At 37.7% G+C, this 20,799-nt stretch overlaps 3 protein-coding genes and 1 pseudogene across 3 annotated transcripts; all 4 read right to left on the bottom strand.

Moving 5' to 3' along the window:
* Nucleotides 1-121: 121 nt before the first annotated feature.
* LOC102625726 (DDT domain-containing protein DDR4) lies at nt 122-6,934 on the bottom strand. Its single transcript, XM_006476651.4, has 12 exons — nt 5,992-6,934; nt 5,781-5,891; nt 3,930-4,016; nt 3,799-3,836; nt 3,635-3,716; nt 2,878-2,984; nt 2,578-2,734; nt 2,287-2,379; nt 1,975-2,098; nt 1,808-1,850; nt 1,492-1,680; nt 122-1,390 (listed from the first exon to the last, which is right to left on the bottom strand). The coding sequence occupies exons 1-12, from the start codon at nt 6,391-6,393 to the stop codon at nt 628-630; spliced, it is 2,196 nt and encodes a 731-aa protein (XP_006476714.2). The 5' UTR covers nt 6,394-6,934; the 3' UTR covers nt 122-627.
* Nucleotides 6,935-8,032: 1,098 nt separating this feature from the next.
* LOC102626012 (HIPL1 protein) lies at nt 8,033-12,244 on the bottom strand. The gene is made up of 7 exons (XM_006476652.4): nt 11,289-12,244; nt 11,030-11,187; nt 9,755-10,552; nt 9,444-9,660; nt 9,126-9,304; nt 8,762-9,003; nt 8,033-8,654 (listed from the first exon to the last, which is right to left on the bottom strand). The coding sequence occupies exons 1-7, from the start codon at nt 11,377-11,379 to the stop codon at nt 8,252-8,254; spliced, it is 2,088 nt and encodes a 695-aa protein (XP_006476715.2). The 5' UTR covers nt 11,380-12,244; the 3' UTR covers nt 8,033-8,251.
* Nucleotides 12,245-13,333: 1,089 nt separating this feature from the next.
* On the bottom strand, nt 13,334-16,078 carry LOC107176822 (HIPL1 protein-like; annotated as a pseudogene).
* Nucleotides 16,079-16,732: 654 nt separating this feature from the next.
* On the bottom strand, nt 16,733-20,683 carry LOC102626984 (protein EARLY FLOWERING 5). Its single transcript, XM_006476653.4, has 9 exons — nt 20,389-20,683; nt 19,869-19,962; nt 19,513-19,598; nt 19,131-19,180; nt 18,960-19,026; nt 18,781-18,862; nt 18,260-18,669; nt 17,522-18,049; nt 16,733-17,190 (listed from the first exon to the last, which is right to left on the bottom strand). The coding sequence occupies exons 1-9, from the start codon at nt 20,467-20,469 to the stop codon at nt 16,966-16,968; spliced, it is 1,623 nt and encodes a 540-aa protein (XP_006476716.2). The 5' UTR covers nt 20,470-20,683; the 3' UTR covers nt 16,733-16,965.
* Nucleotides 20,684-20,799: the final 116 nt, after the last annotated feature.

Here is a 20,799-nt window from a genome sequence, read left to right as displayed (position 1 = left end):
AAAAAAAGCTGTTTCATCAACATATTAAAACAATTTAGTGAACCCACATGAAAACAGAGCAATGCAACACTTCGATATATAGAACACATAGTTGAGTGCAATTGAAAGAGTAGAAGAATAGTAAGAGAAACAGTAGTTGCCATTTGCGGGAGGATGGTTCAGTTACAACAAAGATAACATTTGTAAGCTCAATATGTTACCAACAGGCCCAACCAACCCAAATGCTCAAGAGGCAGATCATACTCATGATCATGAAATATAAACTACGGTGCTTGAACATCTAAAAGCCAAATTTATCAGTTACAACATTAGTTAAAGGTTATTGTACATTAATGGGATAAGCTAAATAACTCTCAACTAATACCCATCCACCTGTCGTAGGTTTCTTTGAATGTAGACATACTAAAAAATGACTACCTAATCTACATAGCTCTCAGCATTCTGTTGCTCCCCACAGCAAATTTTGGAATTAATTGCATCAAGGGAGTTGCTTATATTAAGCCATGGAAGGGCTCTGATTGTAACTTCCACGATAAGCTTAATCCAAAATTTATAGCTCTTACTATCGTACACTAAGCTTCCCCGAGACAGAACTACTGCCCTTGCTTTCCAGCATATGGGATAGCTCTATAAATCACCTGTATCATCATCTTTTATCGAGTTTGGACCATCATCAAAACCAGAACCCGGGGCAAGCTCATTTAGGTCAAGGAAACGTCTCTTTTTCACTCCTTCAACTTCAGTTTGGCCTGGGTTATTTGGTTTCTCTGGTGGCTGACTTTGCTCTTCTTTCTCAACTGTCTCGGCATAACCTTCAACTGGTTGATCAACTTTTATCTCCTGGTCATCGTCATTGCCATCTGACTCTTGACTACCCATTGAATATTCTGCGTTCTCACTTGCATCTGATTGTTTATCTGTTGCATCTGATTGTTTATCTGATTCACTGGACTTATTGGGCTTTGCCGACTCTGTATCTGATTCAGACAACTCATACTGTCGGTAATTAATGCGGTTTCTGGAGGCCCTTTTACTGCGTCTTAGACCTGATTGCAACTCATCTACTGACCTCAATTTAGTTTCCCTCCGAGTACGGCCTGGCAATTTCTTAACCCTTTGAGGCTCATCACTGTCCTCACTGATACTCAAGGAATCTTCTTCTTCTTCTTCTTCTTCTTCATCTTCAGCATTTTCTTCATCCCAATGGTATTCCTCATCTCCTTCCGAGCTGCTGGAAAGCTTTCTCTGTTTCCGTTTCCTCAGATATTCCTCATCATATACAACTTCTCCAACTATATCATCATCACTATCAAAATCTGCATCATTATCTGAAACAGCTTCAACAAACTCTTTGACTGAATATCGTTGAGGCCTCTGTCTTCGCCGATTGCTATACATAATTTATGTCATGGTTAATTCCTTTTATAATTTATGTCATGGTTAATTTCTTAAAAGTCTCAAGGCAATGAAAATAACACAAACTTATCTTACCTTCGGTCCAATGATTCAGGTTTACGCTCTTCATCAAACTCATCATAATCAAGCGAATTAGGGGACAGCGCATTGAATGTGACATGTTCAGAGGCATGCATAGAATCACTCCATTTACCATTCATGGAAGCTTCAGATTTGAAACCGACTTCTCTTCTTAGATTAGGCTCTGGGGATGATGGCTTCCGCCTGATACAAAAGTAGAGAACAAGGACATCAAACAACAGAATATTGTCCAAACATACATTTTTCCCCCTCCCAACAAGCTATATTGAATGTAAACCCAAAAACATGGATTCAGGGAAAATCTCCATACTTGGTTATCTTGATAGCCTCATTGATTGATCGGTCATAATCGTCTGCCAAAATGTTTTGACATGTCAGAATTCCTTCAATCCGTAATCCCTAAACTTGGGGGCTCTCATTAACAGGAAGCAGAACAAGATATTGAGAAGATTGATAAATAGATTTTGTTATTCTCACCAAAAGTATAAGTGACAGGTTTTCTGTCACGAAGGGAGCGTCCGGGACCAAGCCCATCGACATTTATGAAGTTATCAAGAAGCAGAGCTTGTCTATGCTGCTTTTTCAGTAATTTCTCTTTCCTCTGAGAACATAAAAACAGAAAATGGGATAGCATTATTTACTGAAACATCACAGAGACCACACAACTGAGAAACATCACAAAATGCCAGTGAAAAGATGAGGCAATCCTTTTTTCAGCTAGTTAAAAAAAACACAACTACAGCCCCATAACAGGGCTTATGGAACCTGGAAAAAGGCAGTTTTAAGTACCTTATGTTCCTTCTCAATTTCTGGAAGCATGTCATTCTTTAACTTCTTCCCAAGGGATGCCTCGGTTCTATTTTTGCTAGAGAAAAGCTTTTCCTGTAGGAGCAGTACCAAAAATTTAGTGTAGGACAAGATAAAACCGTCTTGGAAAATACACACACACACACATATATATAGCCCTGCATGTCCTCTCGCAATATCAGGTAATTGACCATATTTGACGTTCTTAGATCTCACAACATACAGAAGCGAAAAAAGTCCACTTTACACATGGACAGAAATATACACACATACAGAAACATCTTGAAATTCTTCCAAATTAGTTGCAACTGTTTCCCACTGGTATGTAGCAGTAGGGAGGACATGGGAACCCTTGGCTTTCACTTTCTTCACCTCAACTTTTCTTATCTCTCTGTACAACCGATGACCTACTACTGGATCATCTTCATACCTGCACCAAATTACTAATACCATACATCATTTTCACATACCAAAAAATCATCTACTGATAACATAAGACATTATTCAGTCAATTTGAAAGTAGAAATTGCCAAAATCATTAATGGATCCTTATGAAAAGCTTAGTTATGTTACCAGTAATTAATTCCATATGAATCACCCCCAACACGTTCTTTACGAAATGCCGAAAGTTGAACACCATGTTTAAGCGAGTTGTCAATATAGTTCCGGATATCTTCTTGCTGCAGAAATCAACTGATTAGGATGGTGATAAAGATTGTTCATCTAGCTATTACTTGCTTAGTTAATTTACAGAAAGGTTTTAGAGGAAGCAAAAGAAATTTATATCGAATTTATAACTTGGTACCATCATATGACATTAGATTTCACAACTGACTTTTAAAATCAATGTGTAGCATCTATCACCAAAGATTATGTTTCTTATGTTCAACTTACAAATAAAACCCAGAAAGAAGTACCACAGTATATGTTGTTTGTACATAGTAGACACTAGAGACTATGTTGACAAAATAGGAGGGCATCGTTACCAAAATTAAAATCACGGACTATTCATACATATATATGAATAGCAGCAACATAATATGGCCAATAATTTAATAGGGTTCTTGATAGATGATAAAGTTAAACAGCGTCAAAAGATTCACAATCTAACTTTAAGCAGTTGGAATGAAGGCTTTATTGGATGAGCTATGTTTTTGTGCAGACTAATTCAACAAAATTATGATTTAAGTTTCATGTATGATGATGGACAAATAAGCACAACAGGTTTCAAGGTGTAGTACAGAGAACAAAAGAGTCGGATCCTAATCTGCCAAACAGTCAACTACCCAATTGCAGAGTACAACGTATTTTTCTATAACAAGAGTAATACCTCAACACGAATATCACAAAGTGCCTTCAAGATAACCACACGGACCCCAGGATCAAGTGTTTTATATACTTCAACCTCCGTCCTAAAAAATTAGCATGAACATGCAACATTAGCAACACAGAGATAATCATATAGTAAAGTGCTTCAAAGATGCAAAAACTCACCCATGCGAAGCAACAATAGGAAGATCCCCTTCTGCAACCTACAATAAGATTATAAGCCTATGTTAGCAATGACCTTATTATGTATGACGCATTGTTGTCATCAGTTGATAAGGGTTCAATAACCAAGTTACCCAGTGCCACCAGTCTCTTAATTTTCTGCATAAAACAGTAACCCAGGTATCACGTGTAAGGGCCATTCGTGTAATAGGAGGGATTGCCTATAACAAGGAAAACTAAAACAAATAAGCAATAGCACTGAAATTCGCAAGTGATAAGTACCATTAAAAAAATGTTGAATTTCTAAACAATGTTCCATGAACATGTCAGAGCGCATTACAAAATCAAGGAAAATGTTAATTAAAAGGAAAATCATATCCCAAGTAAACATCCCTTAAATCTTTTCAAAACATTAATCAGATTTAACAGATAGAGGTTATATTCAAAACCTGAAGGTCTATGAACTAAAACAGCAGTGAGAAATATTAAAATAATAATAATAATAATTTCACCAGCATCACTCATCATCTTTTAACTCCTTCAGAGATGAAAACTCTCTCGTCCAAACTCTCAACTATCAGGTTGAAGCCCATCCTTAAGAGAGAAGAAAGGGGAAAAAAGACGGGGAGCAAGAGCCCAGGCAGCAACAGGAGAAACTTCGAAACAGAGCACCTCCAGTGCTTCTCACTATTATACAAGTGAAAACTATCCCCATTACTGCTTAAAACGGTCTGAAAGACCAGAACAGCGGCTAAGTTTGAGTGGCACTAAAAATCAGACAAGTAATCAAGTTTCTCATTTTGAATTATCAATATGCCAAAATTGTGTGACTAAATATACAAAGGCAAAGAGGCTCATAGAATAGAAACACAGAGTAAGCAGAAACAACTGTAAGTTTTGCAAATTCATCTAAAGAAAAATCATACATCATACAATAAAACCTTCCAAACGGTTTTCTGTTCTCAGCTCTTCCCAGGAGGAGGGAAAATTTCCTACAATAAGTTTTCATTATTTGACTACTAACAAAGGCAGACATCAAACCTCATGGACACTATTAATGAAAATCGATTTTTCAACATTAAAAGTCTGCTTACACTAATTTAAATGTGCTTCAATGTGAGAGAAACCCAAAGCTCTTTTGCACACTCTACAAAAATCTTCTTTATATATTGCTATAAATCTAAATTCCATTCATTTTTGTCCTCTATAGCAGAAAAGGATAATTGATGTACTTTTCTTTCAAAATTCAAATGCCCTTGTAGAACATGCCATAGAAGGCAAAATTTCAAAAACTAGGAACTTAATGTTTGAGACTCAAAATCTACAAAATGTACTCATGGAACACATTGCACAATTTGTGATCATAGGACAGACAAACATAGCTCATTGCTCATACAATGTCATGGAGTTTTATCTGCACTGTGGTAACCAATCAATGCAATAGACAGATGAATAGTATAGTTGTATTGAACCCTAAAAATCATTGCCAAATACTCAAGCATCTGTATTTGGATTCTTTGTTTTGAGAGAAAATTACTAGTTACAAACATAACATTCAATATCCAATCGACAGTTTTTACCATTCATCATATGAATATGGAAAAAGCATCACCAAATGATAATCACATTCCCATTGCCTTTTTCACATCACAACATCACATTGTGAGCTAATTCTCTGCTAAAAAAAAACCCATGATACATCAACAAGTACAACTGTAGTGTTCTTTGCTGTTTCTCTCACTTAAAGTCTGAAGAACAGGCTACACCAAATATCAACAAAAGCATCGCAAAAACTACAATTAAGCACTAAACCTTGCAAGTACATTCCTCTTATTTAGTTGAAAAAATGGCAAATAGGACTAGATGTACAGGCATTGCCCCGCTAAGAACTGAATTGATGACCAAAAAGGCTAAATTCGAACTAGAAACTAAAAAGGAACTGAAACTAAAAACACAAACTTTAATGCAAAGCCAAAAGCACCAACCTTTAAAATGGGTATATGAATATCACTTAAAGTATCATTAGGAGTGATCAACGCCGTCTCGAACTCCTCTGCCGAAAACTCAGCTGTTACATTCAATAACGGCCTAAACACCTAACAAACAGCAACAACAACAACAACAAAATCACTTCACAGAAACAAAAAAAGGGGGCGCGGGGGGGAATTTGCTAAAAGGAAAAAAAAAAACACTCACATGCAAGAAATTAAGTACGGAAGCTAACTCCCACATGGCCCGGAGACTCCAGCGTGGCAGCTGCGACGGCGGAGGATCAGCGAGCAACGGCGTGACAATCTTACTATTAGCGCTGCATTGCTGCGGGGGGGACTCATCGAACCTCTCTCTTTGCTCCTTCTTCTTAGGCTTGCGCTCGATCACGGCCTGGGCCTGCGCCTGGGCAGCGGCGTAGAGGCGCTGAGCCGTACGTAGAGTGCACGCGCGGGAAGGGCGGTTGCTTCTATTGACAGGAGGAGTAGGGGCAGTATTAGTTGCAGTAGTAGCAGTGGTGTCGTTTTGAGGGGAGTGAGCGTCGTCGTTTTGGGGATTAGGGGTATCGTCGTTAGGGATCGGAGACGCAGGGGTGGATTCACGGGACATGGCTGGGGAGACGAAGATGGAGATCGAGAGGGGTTTAGGTTACTTACGGTGGGATTACATGTAGAGGATCATATTCCTCATCGTATTCATGGGTTTAGGCATTTAGGTTAAAAACAAAAAAATAAAAAAATCAAAGTGAAATTAAACTATAAAAGAAAAATTGGAAAATAAGATTAATGTTGTTTTAAGACAGAGATAAAAATGAAGACAAAGCAGAAGCTGGATTAGGACCTATGGTCCAAAGCATCGTTCACATAAATAAACCGTCTGTGTTTCTAATTCTAGTCTGTGTCGTTTTTTCTTTTTTCTTTTTTCCTTTTAAAAAAAATTTAAGTTTTTCTTTTAATTTTTAATTTTTCTTTTTCCTCTTTTGGGTTCGTGTGAGAGTGAAAACAGGAGAACAAGAAAGAGAAGGAAAAGTGAGGAAGAGACAGAAGGAAATGGAACTTGGGAAGGAGAAGAAAGCAGGGTAATCAACTCATAACTGTTTGTGTGATTTCACTTTTGTCTAAGGTTATTTGGGTCATTTTCCGAGTAAATGCTTCGGCTTTTGGTGATTTTAAATTAACCTGGACTGGATTTTGCTTTGTTAGTAATTAGTGGTTAGCATGAAGGTTTTAATTTTTAAGCTGGTTTGTTTTTTTATCTAATTTGGATTAAAGAGAAGTGCACCCGCATAATGAAATAGAAAATCTCAAACCAAAAAAAAAAAAAAAAACATTCATAACTTACACCACTCACACTCACGCGAACAGTAAGTGACCCACACACCACTAACTGTTCATGTGAATTGATATAAATTACATTACATATAACTTAAGAGTTCTCTTATATTACTTTAATTTTTGTTTGCAAGCGTAGGTTCAGTTATGGGATGAAATGTAAGTGTGCCTTTTAATAAATCAACTTAACAATAAATACATACTATTTGTTGGAGATTCACCCAACCATTAGTAGTTTTTGGGTTTGGGATATTAGAGTGAAGGAAAAGTTCAGGAAAATTTTAAAATCGCAGGATTTTAAAGACTTAAAACTTAAAACACTTAAACCGCACGGTTTATACATCTTTTTCATATGATTCCGTACTTTAAAATTCCGAATTAAAACATTTTTGTCCAACTATTTAATAATTTCTGTTGTTTACAGTGCTAACTTAAGCTATTGAATGAGCTATGCCATTACATAATCTATGGGTACGCTGAGCTTTAAAGTATTCTTTATATCTTTAAATTGCCGCTACTCAAAGAACTTAAAAATTGTGGAAACTAATTTTAGATTAATTATAAGTGAAATTTGTAACTTACCAGCTGTCGTTGATTTGTATAATTGTATTTGCTTTGAACTTGGATTCTGGGTATGGATTTGTTTTTTTTTAAAAAAAAAAATAAGATTCCTTTTTCATTTAATTTTTATTTTGAGCAGTGACTTATTTTTTAATATTTTCATCGCATTCCAATATTTCATTTACCATGGGCCAAATTGGGCCCGTGGGCTGACTGGAGCGATGGTTTCCCAAGATTTGATGTTGGGAGGCCCGGCTTGTGTAAATTGAAACGCCGAGTTTCGAATAAAATTTGTATCAGCTTTACTGAAAAAATATAGGCATGGGGACATTATTCAATCATATAGTATGGCTATCTGTGACAACAATATGCTACTCTCTGCAATGGGATACAAACAAAGTGAACCAAACTGATTTACACAATCGCCAAAAACTGAAATACTAATAGATAGTATACTTCTCTCTTTTAGCCAGTTCGGATGTACGAGATGGAAAAAAAATTAAAAAAAGGAAAACAAACAAACAAAGATTTATGGTAAAGTAATCTCATCATCTAAATTCAGCAGTCATGGCATTCTAGAAAAGACCAAGCAGAAGCAACAACAAAGAGGAAAATAGGAGAACCAAACTGTTATAAGGGTCACACAAACGGTTTGCAAATGAATTGGGAGAGGTAGCAGGACCCGGACCAGCACTTGCCGTGGTATTTTCCTTTGAGCAAGTGTAGTTGCAGCGACTTGGACGAACAACTCTGTAAACTCCATCGCTGGTTAGGATGAAGATATCCTTCCGGTTGTCCTCCCCAAATGAGTAAATGTAACCCAGAGAGGGAAGATCATTTCCGGGCAAGACTTTGCACTGTATAGGTGAGTCACGTGCACAGCTGAAAGGAATTTTGCTAGTGGTAAAGTTGCCACTATTTTCAGGACTTTCACTTGCTGCCCATAAAGCAGTAGCATACAGATCTGCATACAAATACCTGAAAACCACATGACATGTAAGAAAACTCATTAGGCAAGCCCTGGATTTAGAAATTGAATTTTCTACTTTTGCACAGAATATCAATATTACAGACAAAAAATTTACCTTCCAAACATGCATGGATCAGTCATGGAACGATAGAAATAGCCTCCAGTGATTGATGCTGATCCTTCTTTCTTGTTTACTTCCGAGTGATTGTATCCCAAAACTGGGAATATTGGGCTAACAGAATTTAGAGGAGTAATTCCTCCAGGTGTTTCAAGAGGAGTGAAAAGGTAAGGTCCCTCGTAAAGACGCCAGCCATAATTCCCACCTCTCGTGATGATATCAACCTCTTCGTATACATCCTGTTAGATGATATTGGTCAAAAGTGTCAAACATGCCCATGCTTGGAAAAATATTTTCTGTAGTGGTTGAATAATGATAGCATAAATTGTTGTTGATCAAAAAGCTTATTTGAAACAAATACCTGTCCAACATCAGCACACATAAAGTAAGAAGGCCTATCTGAATCAAAACTGCAGCGCCAAGGATTTCTTAAACCTAAAGCCCATATTTCAGGCTGCAGTCCACTATCTTCACTGAAAGGATTGTCCTTAGGGATAGAGTAGCTTCCCCACAAGCCAAGTTTCTCAATTTCAGCAGCACCTGGATATGATGGACAAGCATCAGTGAAAAATTAGTGTTAACTGCAAAGTGACAATAAACCACCTTGTTTAACAAAGAATACGAGGAAATTGGCAGCAGACAGTATTAACACAACTAAACAATGAAATGTGATGCTCACTTGGTATATTATCAACATCAAGCCTCATGATCTTTCCAAGCAGTGATTTCTTGTTCTGGGAAAAGTTGTAGGGATCGCCTGGACCACCGCCATCTCCCATCGTAAAGTACATATACCCATCTGTTGGTCCAAAGAGTAATTGTCCACCATGATGACCATTAAATGAAAGGCCCATGGTAAATATCCTTCTCACTTCTGATGGCTTGGCTCTTTTTGCCTGAAAAGAGATCAAGATTCAGTTACAATCCTTGAGCTACAATCATAATTAGGTAGAAATTGGGTCGAAATTCGCAGGATATATCGAATCATACCAAGGAAGGCTCAGATGCGGTGCCATTAACAGTATACTCAGCGACAACAGTTTGATACTGACATGGCTGTGCGCCATTATCACCTCGTAGTTTAGAAGGATCACAATTCACATCCGAATTACATGAACATCTACCCGCACATCCTGGCCACTTCACTTTATCACAGTTGAATGAAGCAAAGAATCTACCATTTTTTGCAAAGTTTGGATGAAACGCCATACCCATCAACCCAAATTCAGTATCAAAGTGAACTTCATCAGTCAGATCTGCAAAGGGACTGGAAGCATCAAGCTCCATAGTTTCTCCTAATCCTTGTTCAGGAATAGTCGCCAACCAAATCTTGCCTTCTTGATTAGAGAAGAATGCACGGTTGGAACCATCAGGATGAGCAACCATATTGAGGTAAGAACCATTCCCAATTTTCTCAAGGCACAACCCCTGTGGAGGGTTAGGTGTTCCAGTGTTGTTTAGTGTGACAGGTTCACCATTAAAACACACTGATCCATCCTTAGATGTTCCACCAAATGCATTGCAGAAATCAGCTTTTGACTGCCAGAACTCAGTTAGTTTGGTGAAATTGGAACTAACTGGTGCTCCGGCTTGTCCCTGCAATGAAGGTGAGAAGGGGGAATTACGGACAGATACATTCTGACATGTATCCCATACTTCAGAGCAGAAATCCGTAATTGTAGCTTTGCTGGACTGAGATGAATTTGAACCAGTGGAGTTGCAAAGTAATGGAACAGGCCGAACTACAGAACCAGCAGTAAATAACTCCCCTGCAAACTGATCACATTTCTGTAACAATTGCAATGAAGAAATGAGCCACAAGGTGAAACTTTCCTAAAATAAACAACAAAATACGAAATGAAAAGAGAGTTCATTAAGTATTGAATTATTGATGCTTATTGTTCTATTTAACATGTCAAGATCAAGTCTCTGTCCTTGCGCTGGGGAAGCAGAAGTGAGAAACCATATATATATGTATGTGAACAAAACACCAGGTGAAGAGTTTTTAATAATTGAAAAAAAAAACAGCAGAATGATTATCATAGATCCTTCACCACGATTAATGAACATTGATTTATAAGTTTTCAATCACATGGAAATTAAAAAAAAGCTCTGGAGCCCCAGATTATCATCACATTAACTAATAATATAGTCAGCTTCAATTGCAGAATTATTTCAGTAGCTGAAGCTAATCAATGCAAGGTTTAAAATTTGACAGCATCATAGATAAATTAATTTTAAATTATTGGAGGAACATTGACTTACAGCACAAAGGATTGATTTCAAAAGAGAAGAGCAGCCAGAATCAGAGATATTCATTGCTTGAAACTGCTTCTGCAATTGAGAATCTCCTGTAGCGTTGCAGCATGTCTTCCCATTGTAAGGACAGAAACTCAGTGTTATGTTCAGAGTAATTGGAGCCCCTGGATACCAAATTAATGCAGGGAAAATAAGAAATCAAATGAAAATTCAACCAGACAATAACATAAATAGTAGTGTGACAAAATTCAAATAAGAAACTCACTTGAATCAGTGCATAGAGGAAGGGAAAGTGAAGGAACAAGAAGCATAACAAAGTTGGCAAAAAGAAAGATGATGGCGAGAACTCCTCCCATCTCCACCAAATGGACAGAGATGAACAGACGTTACAGATATAACACCCCTTCACTTTGTCAATCTATTGCAGGCCCATCTCTTAACAAGCAAGCAAAATCGTTTGGTTGGCTGAAGAATACCAAAAAGATTATGGTTTACATTCATAAGTTTTGTTGGTTTTCAAACATTCTTCCCAGTACCAACTCCTAAATAGTGCTCCCCCTCAAAATATTAAAAAAATTTCTTCAGCTCAGCTTCCAGAAGAAACACCATTTTCAAACCCCTTTTCATTCTTTATCTCTTTAAATATCAACTGCCGAAAGGAAAGTTGATTTTATCTCTCTCTTTCTTACAAGCTTTTGTCATTTTCTTTTTTAAACTCCATGGATAAAGACCACCTATCCATAATAGCTTTAAATCAAATACAGAAAGCCATTTTGGGCAGTCCACATAGTTGACCTTTGAATAAACTTCTTTAATGGGGTGGTTGAGAAGAAAAACACCCACTTGTTTTTCCCACAAAACCAAGTTGCATATTCGGATCTCGGTTGATTGCACTAACGGGTTCAATGTTTTTTAAACACAAGCCACAAACCATGGTTTTGCCACTTAAATTTATCAATTAAAAGAGAGAGCCAAAAAAAGGTATTAAAATAGAAGGCGATAGCATCAAAACCAGAAGAAACAGACAACCAATGTCAGACAACATTATCTAGTTGTAAATAATATAGTAATAAATTGGTCAAAGCATGCATTGACTTTTTTTTTTTTTTATAATTCTAAATGATGCACTAACATTTATTAAGTGAGGAAGTGGCTGTTAAAGTATTGAAAAAGAGACAACACAATTAATAGAGAAGCTTCTTCTGCCTCTTGCCTTCTTGGTTTCACATGCTGGTTGGTTCCAACTTCCAACAGTTATTTTAATCTTTTTTTTTTCTAATCACTGACTCACAGTGTCCTTCTCTCTTTTTAGGCTTTGACTAGTCATAGATATTAATTCACCCTGGTGCATGTAAAAAATATTTGGTACTTAAAAAAAAAAAAATTATCCATGTTCTGACCAATAAAACCTTTTAACACATCTAATCGTTTGATCAACACAAAATAAACAGATGGATAACTATGAAGAGCAGGGAGTTTGTTACCCCATCAATTCACCACTTGATTTTTAAGTTGACTTTTTACGTTTACTTGCCAGTAATTGCCTTATTACAGAAAGGTCCCATGTTTCGGTCTACTTCAATAAAGATGCTGACTTTCTGTTTCCCTTAGACAAAAGTAACAACATTTTTAATAAAACTACTACGTTGCCATTACTGACCAGTGACCACAACCCCTCACTTTCCCTAGTTAAGGTAAATATAAATCCAAAAAGTTAAATAATAGCCTATTAATTTATTAATAAAGCTCAGAGAATCTCTTTAATTATTTAATTTGGCCTTGTTAGGTTACATGTTAGTAATCAATAATGCTATATTAATTAGGCTATCGCCTGAAAATCTTCGCGTGTGTCGTCACGCCACACCAAATAGAAATTTTCCACAGGATCTCGTAACTATCACCGACTTGTCTCCATGTTTCCGTTCGTGTGATTGTCATGTCATGTTTGGCCTAAACACAAGTCATTTTTTATTCATTTAAAATAAGCATAGACTAAACCAAGAGAAGATTCGGACACTAATTTCCCGAATAAATAAATTATTATTTTATAATAACTTAATTATCATTGACTTGTCCTAATGTTCATCCGGACATGTAAATTGTTAAATTGCAGCGGCTTGGCCGTGCAATTCTATATACACTTGTGCTTATTAGCATATAAGGTTATAACTATCTTGGAGTTGCTTTAAGATAAAACACGAATCATAGTCACATACATAAAGTGATAAATAATAAAAACTTCATTATAACTTTAATCGTGTAGTTATAAAAATATACTTTACCTTAAAGTGGTTCCAATATAACCAGACCAGCATATAAATATCCTTCTTATTGTCTTCAGCAAATGAGAGAAAACATAAGCGAGTTCAGGCAGAGGACTTCCTGCCACAAACCTACATCAATCTGAGAGTTATGAGCACATCTCAAAGCAACTTTGCTAGTGGTGAAGTTTCCACTGTTTACAGGATCCTCAATGCCTGCCCATAAAGCTCCTGCATACGAATCCGAATACAAATACCTGGAAATTTAATTTACTAGTAAGATGGTTAAAAGCAAAAGCTTATATATACATCTTGTGCACTAGGATTCAAAAAGGGAAATTTTGATTGAGCCTCATTGGGGAATTTTTTTTTTCTTTCCCAAATTGGCATAAATATTGACATACCATACATGCATGGATCAGTCATTGACCAATAAAAATAAGAGGCTGCCATGGAGGCAGATCGAACATTATTATCTATATCAGAATGGTAACAACACTTTACTGGAAAAATGGGATTTATGGAGCTAGGAGAGATGTTTCCTCCTGGAGACTTTGCCGGATGGAAAAGCAAGGGCCCTCATGAACTCACCACCCATAATTTCCGCCTTTGTAACCTCTTTATATTGATCCTAAATCAAAAGAGTAAATTAAATTACGGTTTAAAGAAAAGAAACAACTCAAGAATTGACTAGATTAATGTCTTATAATGTGACCCAAAAGTACATTAGGACTACAAAACATATGCATTCTTGATGGTGGTCAAACCTAATAAAATAATGAATAAACCTTGTTGCAAATTATACAATAGTAAACTAGAAATTCCGGAAAGAATACAAAGCAAAACGATTAGGAGATTGCAAGATACACCAAACATTAGTAAAGAAGAGGAATCTCCAAACCTATCCAGCATCGCCACAAAGTAAGTGCGTTGGCCTTTCAGCATCAAAACTGCATCGCCTTGGATTTTTAAAACCCAAGGCCCAGATCTCTGGCTGCTGCTCTTTATCAGCTATAAATGGATTATCTTTTGTTATAGAATAAGTTCCCCATAGGCCAAGCTCATTGATTTCCCTCGCACCTAGTAATATTTTGAAGTTAATACACATTCCGAAAAGTTATAGATCAGTTAAGCTCAGCTTACACAGCAGATAATTTAAAGAGCTGACAATACCAAGAATAGCAGTATCACTGGCTGCTGGCATCAAATTCAATCACCAAAACTAGAACTGAAGGCATCCCCTTTCTCATGCTTAGCACATCAAAATGAGTTTGTCTCTATGTATAAAATTTACATAATCATCACTTACTATAGTGAAACTGAGCCAACTTCCATCTATTCACATTTTCTAATTTGCAACTACTTCCATAATGATAGAAGTGTTCACAGCAACATGCTCTGCGGATTTGTGATTCAGCAGCTGCTAATCTAAAATACACAGACTTGATATCTTGGATTAAAAGATTGTAATGAAGTAACAAAAAGATCTAAGAACAAAAAAATGAAAAAGTAGCTGGGAGACATAGTTGGTATGTGATCTACATCAATTCTCAGAATCTTTCCGAGCAAAGATTTCTTGTTCTGAGCAAAATGTAAGGATCGCCGCCTCTATGTGAACCGTCCGCAATCATAAGGTATAAATACCCATCTGCAAGTCAAAAAGAATTTGACCCGCATGACCTCCACTAAAGGGAAGTCCCGTTTACAAAAATCTAGTTAGAATTTGCTTAGATAGAATTTAAGAGAAGAGGCTTTGATGTAGTATCATTCGCAGTAAACTCAGAAATAATAGTGTGATGCTGACATATGCATACTCCATTATAAGCACCAATACAATCCACACCGGTATTACATGCACGTCTCCCAGAGCATCCTGGCTGTCTCATTTTATCACGGTTGAATGACAAAAAGAAGCGGCCATTTTCCCTGAGTTTGGATGAAATGCCACACCCACTACACCGCGCTCAGTATCAAAGGGCACTTCATCAAGTCTAAAAATGGGTTGGATTCGGCAATCCCCAGAATCCCATTAGATCCCTCATCAGGAACATTTGCCAACCATACACTACCTTGCTGATCAGATAAAAAGACGCGATTGGGAGCAAAATCAATATGCGCTCCAAATTTCCTATTTTCTCGAGGCAAACACCAGCTGGAGGTTGAGTTTCTATGTTATACTTTGAAACAGGTTTAGTATTAAGCTGCAACTTTGCATCATCTAGAGATCTATCACCATATGTATCCCACAACTTTGTGCAAAATTCAGTTGAAGTACTAGCTTGGGACTGGGTTGGTTTCTCCAAAAATGTGGAGCTGCCGACAACAGACACGTTACTGCGGTGGACTGACTCCTTTTCATGTAAGTCAGCAGCAAATCGATCACATGTCTTCATGTGACGTATACAAAGATACTAGCACAAAAGAAGAAAACTGATATTTATATTTTACATCCAGAAGAAAAACATGCATATATTTACTTTGTCTAAAATCACGAAGGAATCATTTTGGGTTGAGGAGGCTTACCGTAACCGAACACAAGACTAGGAGGCTTACCGTAACTGAACATAAGACTAAGTTTAACAGAGAGGCACATGCTGGAATGGAGGCGTTCTAGTCTGAAAATAGCTGCTGCAAATGCCCATCTTTAGTAGAGCCACAGGAGGCACTTGGTGTTGTAAGAACAGAATTTCAAAAGGCTCTCAAGCACCTCTGTTGCATAACATGGGGAGCAAAGTTCCGATTAGATTAGACCAGCAACCGCAGCAGACAATTAGAAATAGGCTCACAGACAGAGAATTACCCACTTGAATTAGTACACGAAGCACAAGATGAGAAGTTTCTGGTAAAGGGGAATAACAGCACAGAAAACAGGAAAATAGCACCAACGCTCATCTCACGACACGTCACAAGGAAGCAAAAAAGGGGAATTCTCACTTCACTTGTAAATTACTAAGCAAGACTGACATTGGATGATAATATCTATGCATGTGAAAATATGTTCATATTGCTGTTTCTTCATGTTTCATTTTTTACCCCTACGCTGAGCTGATATGATTTTGATTTCCAATAAAAAGTCATTTATTTACTTCATAGAGTTTCTCAAACCCGTATTGAAAACAGTATAATGCCAGCGCAGCCACATCATTCTCAGATTCACAGGATCTTGATATAAGCGGAAGAGTTCTCTCAAACCGTCCTCCATGCATCTGTTTTCAAAACGTTGACCTAGATTCAGTGGCCCCCCGAAGAAATGCATATTGAAAAGTTAGCAATTCTCGGAAGAGTGAATGAAATGCCGGTATAAGTATTATTATTATTAATTTTTTTTTTTTATTTCGATCTCATACAATTGTAGCTTTATCAAAAGCTGATACATTTGTTAGGTCAATCATTCAAGAAAAGTAGGGCAACTTTACTCCCACCTCAAGAACTCCAACATAAAAACACCTGAGCAATAGAAATGATGAATTGATAATCGATGATACACAGGTAAGTTCCTAAACAAATAAGGGAAAGAAATAAACTAAGGCTAGCAGCAACAAAACGTATTTCCGCTTTAGGATAGCTTGCATACAGATTTTTTTCCCCCCCCCCCCCCCCCATGGCTCTTCATTACCTTGTACATTGTCAAGCTATTTTTTTTTTTTTTTTTTTTTTGAGAAGGTCAGGCTATAAATTAAATCAACTATCAAGTGCACCCAGTGCTTTCATGTCCTCCAAAAATGCCATATATGAGTCATCAATGCTCTTGCCCTGAGACTTGGGTGCTGCCGAGCAGGCTATTGATTCTTGCCTCACTACTGGTGCAGTAGCCGGCTGAATGGTAGTTACAGTGGTTGACACTGAAGGCTTTGGCTTGGCTTTTGGGAGGGCAGTTTCTCTCCGGACCCTAACAGACGCAGGAACCTGAATCCAAACAGAACATTAGGTTCAAATATATAGTAGTAGTACAAACAAGAAAGCAAAGCTTCCTGGCTAAACCAAAATTACAGTGTTGATAATTCATATAAAATAAGCTTCTGCACTGCAATTCACACCTTTATGACATAGCAACTTCCCAAATTTTTAGAAAAAGATTCCACAGACTTATGCAAGCTCCTCATCATAAGAGAAACTTTTCATAATATAGAAAAAGAAAATTTGAATTTTGACCAATTTATGATATATATATATATATAAGTACGGTCTGCAATAAAACAGAAATTCAATATATTAATTGAAGAGGGAAATTACTCACCATAGCAGTAAGTTCTGGCGTGTGCTGTGCTAGTGGTCTCTTGACAACAGTTGGAGCAGCAGATTTTACATATGATGGCTTCTGAGGCACTGTCGGCCTATTAGCAGCATATTCACCTTCTTGCAAGGTGGGAGGAGGACCAGGTGGAAGTGGTGGCCTCATCATTGGGGGAGGACCATATGGTGGCCTTGGAACGAGTGGGACCATCATACCAGGATGGTTAGCTCCTCCAGGAATTCCAGGAGCAGATAACGGCGGGCGCATGTCTAACGGAGGTGGAGGTGGAGGCGGGGGAAAACTTGATAATCCAGGAGGCAATACATCAGCCGGCACACTGGGCATCAAGCCAGGTCCAGGCACAGTGGGCTGCTGCCTCGGAGGTGGTGGCGGAGGAACCATTTTAGGAAGATCCGTTGTTGTTGACAGGTTATTGCCATCAGCTTCGGAAGCAGTACCTCCAGACTCAGTATTTGGTGACTTTTGAGGCATCCCAGGTGGGGGAGGGGGTGGTGGAAGCGTGGAAGGCACCTAAATGATAACAAAAAGGAGGCATCAGCATTTTTCAAAAGAACAGTCATTAGTTGGGTTTTCAGATATAACCAAGTATATTCCCTCCGGCCTAGAAAATCAACCAAATACTTGACCATTACAGTATCTATATTTCCAATAATATGCTTCATTAAATTTTTAAACTTCTTAAGATGGGATACCAAATTAGATGGATGACAAAGAGCTAACCTGAGCTGATGCCTTGAAGATTGAGTCATCTGACAATGCAGACAGACTTCCCTCCCTTTCACTTCCACTCATGCCAGGTGGAGGTGGCTGCACCGACTGTTGGAGGGGTTGGGAAGGAGGAAGCGGAGGTTGACCTGCAACTAGATCTTTGGGTGGGGGACCAGGAGGTGGTGGTGGTAAAGGTGGTGGAGGCAATGACATACCCAAGTTTGCACCAGCAGACGTTGGGGGCTTTGGCGGGGGAGGTGGAGGTGGTAAAGGCAAAGATGCAGGGATGACAGAGCCATCCCCAGAGCCTAATCTTCCAGAATCTGGCAACGGAGGAGGTGGAGGTGGTACGGGCAAAGCAACATCATCTGATTCTGTTTTTGAAGATGATGCCTCATCACTAGATAAGGGAATTCTAGGCCCTGCAGAACACAGTAAAAACAGACTTCCAAGTGTGAGAGATCGTGTGAGATCTTAGCAAATAAGTTTATGTACTTGAGCAGAAAATTAGACGGATGGAAGAAGAAGCACACCTATTGAGGATAGATACATTGGAGGCTTTCCAGGTGGTGGAGCCCCGGTAGGATTCAGCGTAGGGTGATAGTAAGCAGAGTCCTGCAATACAAACAAGGTAAATAAATAAACAGACAAAACACAAAGGTTCAGCAGTAAGCAGAAGAGCAAGTATTAATCAGAAAACAGCAGAGCTTACTTCTGGCTTTGGGTGCTTAGCTCTCTCTTCTTCTTCAGCAGTTCTTCGTCGAGGAGGTCCTAAGTGACTGCAGCATAAGAGAAACTACAGTTTTTAAACAAAACAAATGGATGTTAAATCGAAAAGTTCAACCAGAAACAAGATTAGATAAGGAAGAAAGGCCTTTTTCACCTAAACATGACTGGAGTCTCACCCTTCTCCTTCATCTTTTCTTGAAGCTCCTGTCAATAGAATTACAAGGGCCATTGTAATTCATGATTAGGCAACGAATCATCAGATGATGCTTATAAAATAAATGGAAACATTAAGCCACAGATACTTTAAAGTACATAAATACATATAAGGGCCTAGCCCCTATAAGTTACCTGTTGAAGTAATATATCAAACCTAGAAGCTTCTACCCTTAGATATTTGCAATCTGAATTTCTAAATAATCTTAGCCTATTGATGTTTAGATTAGATCAGTCCCAACTATGTTTGACTGTGTGTGGTTAGCAGGGATGCATTGGTGCTTAAGAAATCTGAGTTATGACTTATGAGTTATGATCATTACCTTCCGTTTCTTCAGAACAAGATTAAGTGTGTCCTCAAGTTGTCTCTTCTTGTGTTTCCTAGCTTTGTCCAAAGCACCATCCGCCTCTGAAACAATCCATTTAAAAAGCTTGGTGAATTAAATGAGATAATATTACAGAAAAGAATACATTAAACATTAAAATTGCAAAGGGAATCACCACGTGCGAACCCAGCAAGGAATGTGGTAACTTGCAGTTATAGAAAATCCCATTGAAAAATTAAAGAAAAAAATCAACATTTCAATACTAGTGAAATTAACAAGAACTTTTAGCTCAAAATAGCCGCACAACCTCAAAGGCCACTTGATCAGAAATGTTAAAACAGATAACGACTTACTCATCATTTCCAACTTCTCAATCTGCTCCCGGATTTGTTCTGGATCTTTCTTCAAAATCCCTACCTCCCTAACCTTCTTTCTTTCTTTCTTGTTCTGTCAGACAAATAATGTAAAAATCAGAAACATTCAAGCAAGAACTTAACCCATGCACACTAAGCCCACAACCGCATAAGCTGTAAATTATCCACCAGCTTCTAAATATCACGCTTATTCCCTCCAGTGAAGCATAGCCCAGTTCACGTTTCATTGACTTATAGTTCCTTAAGTGGAATCATACAAAATTAATTAACAGGCCCTATTGTTTAATGTAAATTTCCTGACTTCTAAAAGAAAATAAATTTAACAATCTGAATAATAAACAATGCTAAGGTCAAAAGTAAAAGTTGCTCAAATTAAGCAAATTCTAAGTATAAATAAATCCACGCGAGCTTATGTCGACTAATTTCAGCCATATGAACAATGGATTGAAATTTAAAAAAATGAAAATAATAGACAGAGATAGAGATAGAGAAAAGTTACCCTTTTGAGTTCCTTTTTACGGAGCTCTTTACGATAGGCGTCGGTAGGGTTCATCACTTTGCCTCCTTTGGTAGTCTTCATCTTCTTATCGCTCCAAAACGACTCTTCCTTCTTGTGTCTTCTGTTTTCAATCTAACCCAAATCGGAAGTCGGCCCTACGAACTGCAACCACGAAACGATGCAGCTGGTGCGGAAGAAACTCTCTCGCTCTCTCTCTCTCTCTCTCTCTAATTCTAATATCAATGGATTTTTTTTTTAAAAAAAAGAAAAAGTAAATTGAAGTTAGGCGTTAAAATTACTAATGGCTGCCTCCCCAATTATTATATAAGATTACGACAGATGTTTTTGGTATTCGTATATCATACTATCTTTCGGTTTCGGATTTCGGATTTCGGATTTCAGAATAAGCTG

The sequence above is a fragment of the Citrus sinensis genome, chromosome 3 (genome assembly GCF_022201045.2).
Source record: "Citrus sinensis cultivar Valencia sweet orange chromosome 3, DVS_A1.0, whole genome shotgun sequence".
Classification (NCBI taxonomy): Eukaryota; Viridiplantae; Streptophyta; class Magnoliopsida; order Sapindales; family Rutaceae; genus Citrus; species Citrus sinensis.
Note: the sequence above shows the minus strand (reverse complement) of the source record. Positions and strands in the feature narration are given on the sequence as shown.

Bases quoted from the DNA above. Each gene is read 5' to 3' on its own strand.
- LOC102625726 (XM_006476651.4), bottom strand. From the start codon at position 6,393: ATGTCCCGTGAATCCACCCCTGCGTCTCCGATCCCTAACGACGATACC. The intron at 3,837-3,929 runs GTAACTTGGTTA...ATCTTATTGTAG, and splicing joins TAAGAGACTGGTGGCACTGG to GTTGCAGAAGGGGATCTTCC. The intron at 2,985-3,634 runs GTATTACTCTTG...TGATTTCTGCAG, and splicing joins TTTGTGATATTCGTGTTGAG to CAAGAAGATATCCGGAACTA.
- LOC102626012 (XM_006476652.4), bottom strand. From the start codon at position 11,379: ATGGGAGGAGTTCTCGCCATCATCTTTCTTTTTGCCAACTTTGTTATG. The intron at 10,553-11,029 runs GTAAGTCAATGT...CAATTGTTACAG, and splicing joins TGAAATCAATCCTTTGTGCT to AAATGTGATCAGTTTGCAGG. The intron at 9,305-9,443 runs GTGAGCATCACA...CATCATATCCAG, and splicing joins TGATGTTGATAATATACCAA to GTGCTGCTGAAATTGAGAAA.
- LOC102626984 (XM_006476653.4), bottom strand. From the start codon at position 20,469: ATGAAGACTACCAAAGGAGGCAAAGTGATGAACCCTACCGACGCCTAT. The intron at 19,181-19,512 runs GTAATGATCATA...TTCTATTGACAG, and splicing joins TTGTTCTGAAGAAACGGAAG to GAGCTTCAAGAAAAGATGAA. The intron at 18,863-18,959 runs GTAAGCTCTGCT...TTTGTATTGCAG, and splicing joins CTAAGCACCCAAAGCCAGAA to GACTCTGCTTACTATCACCC.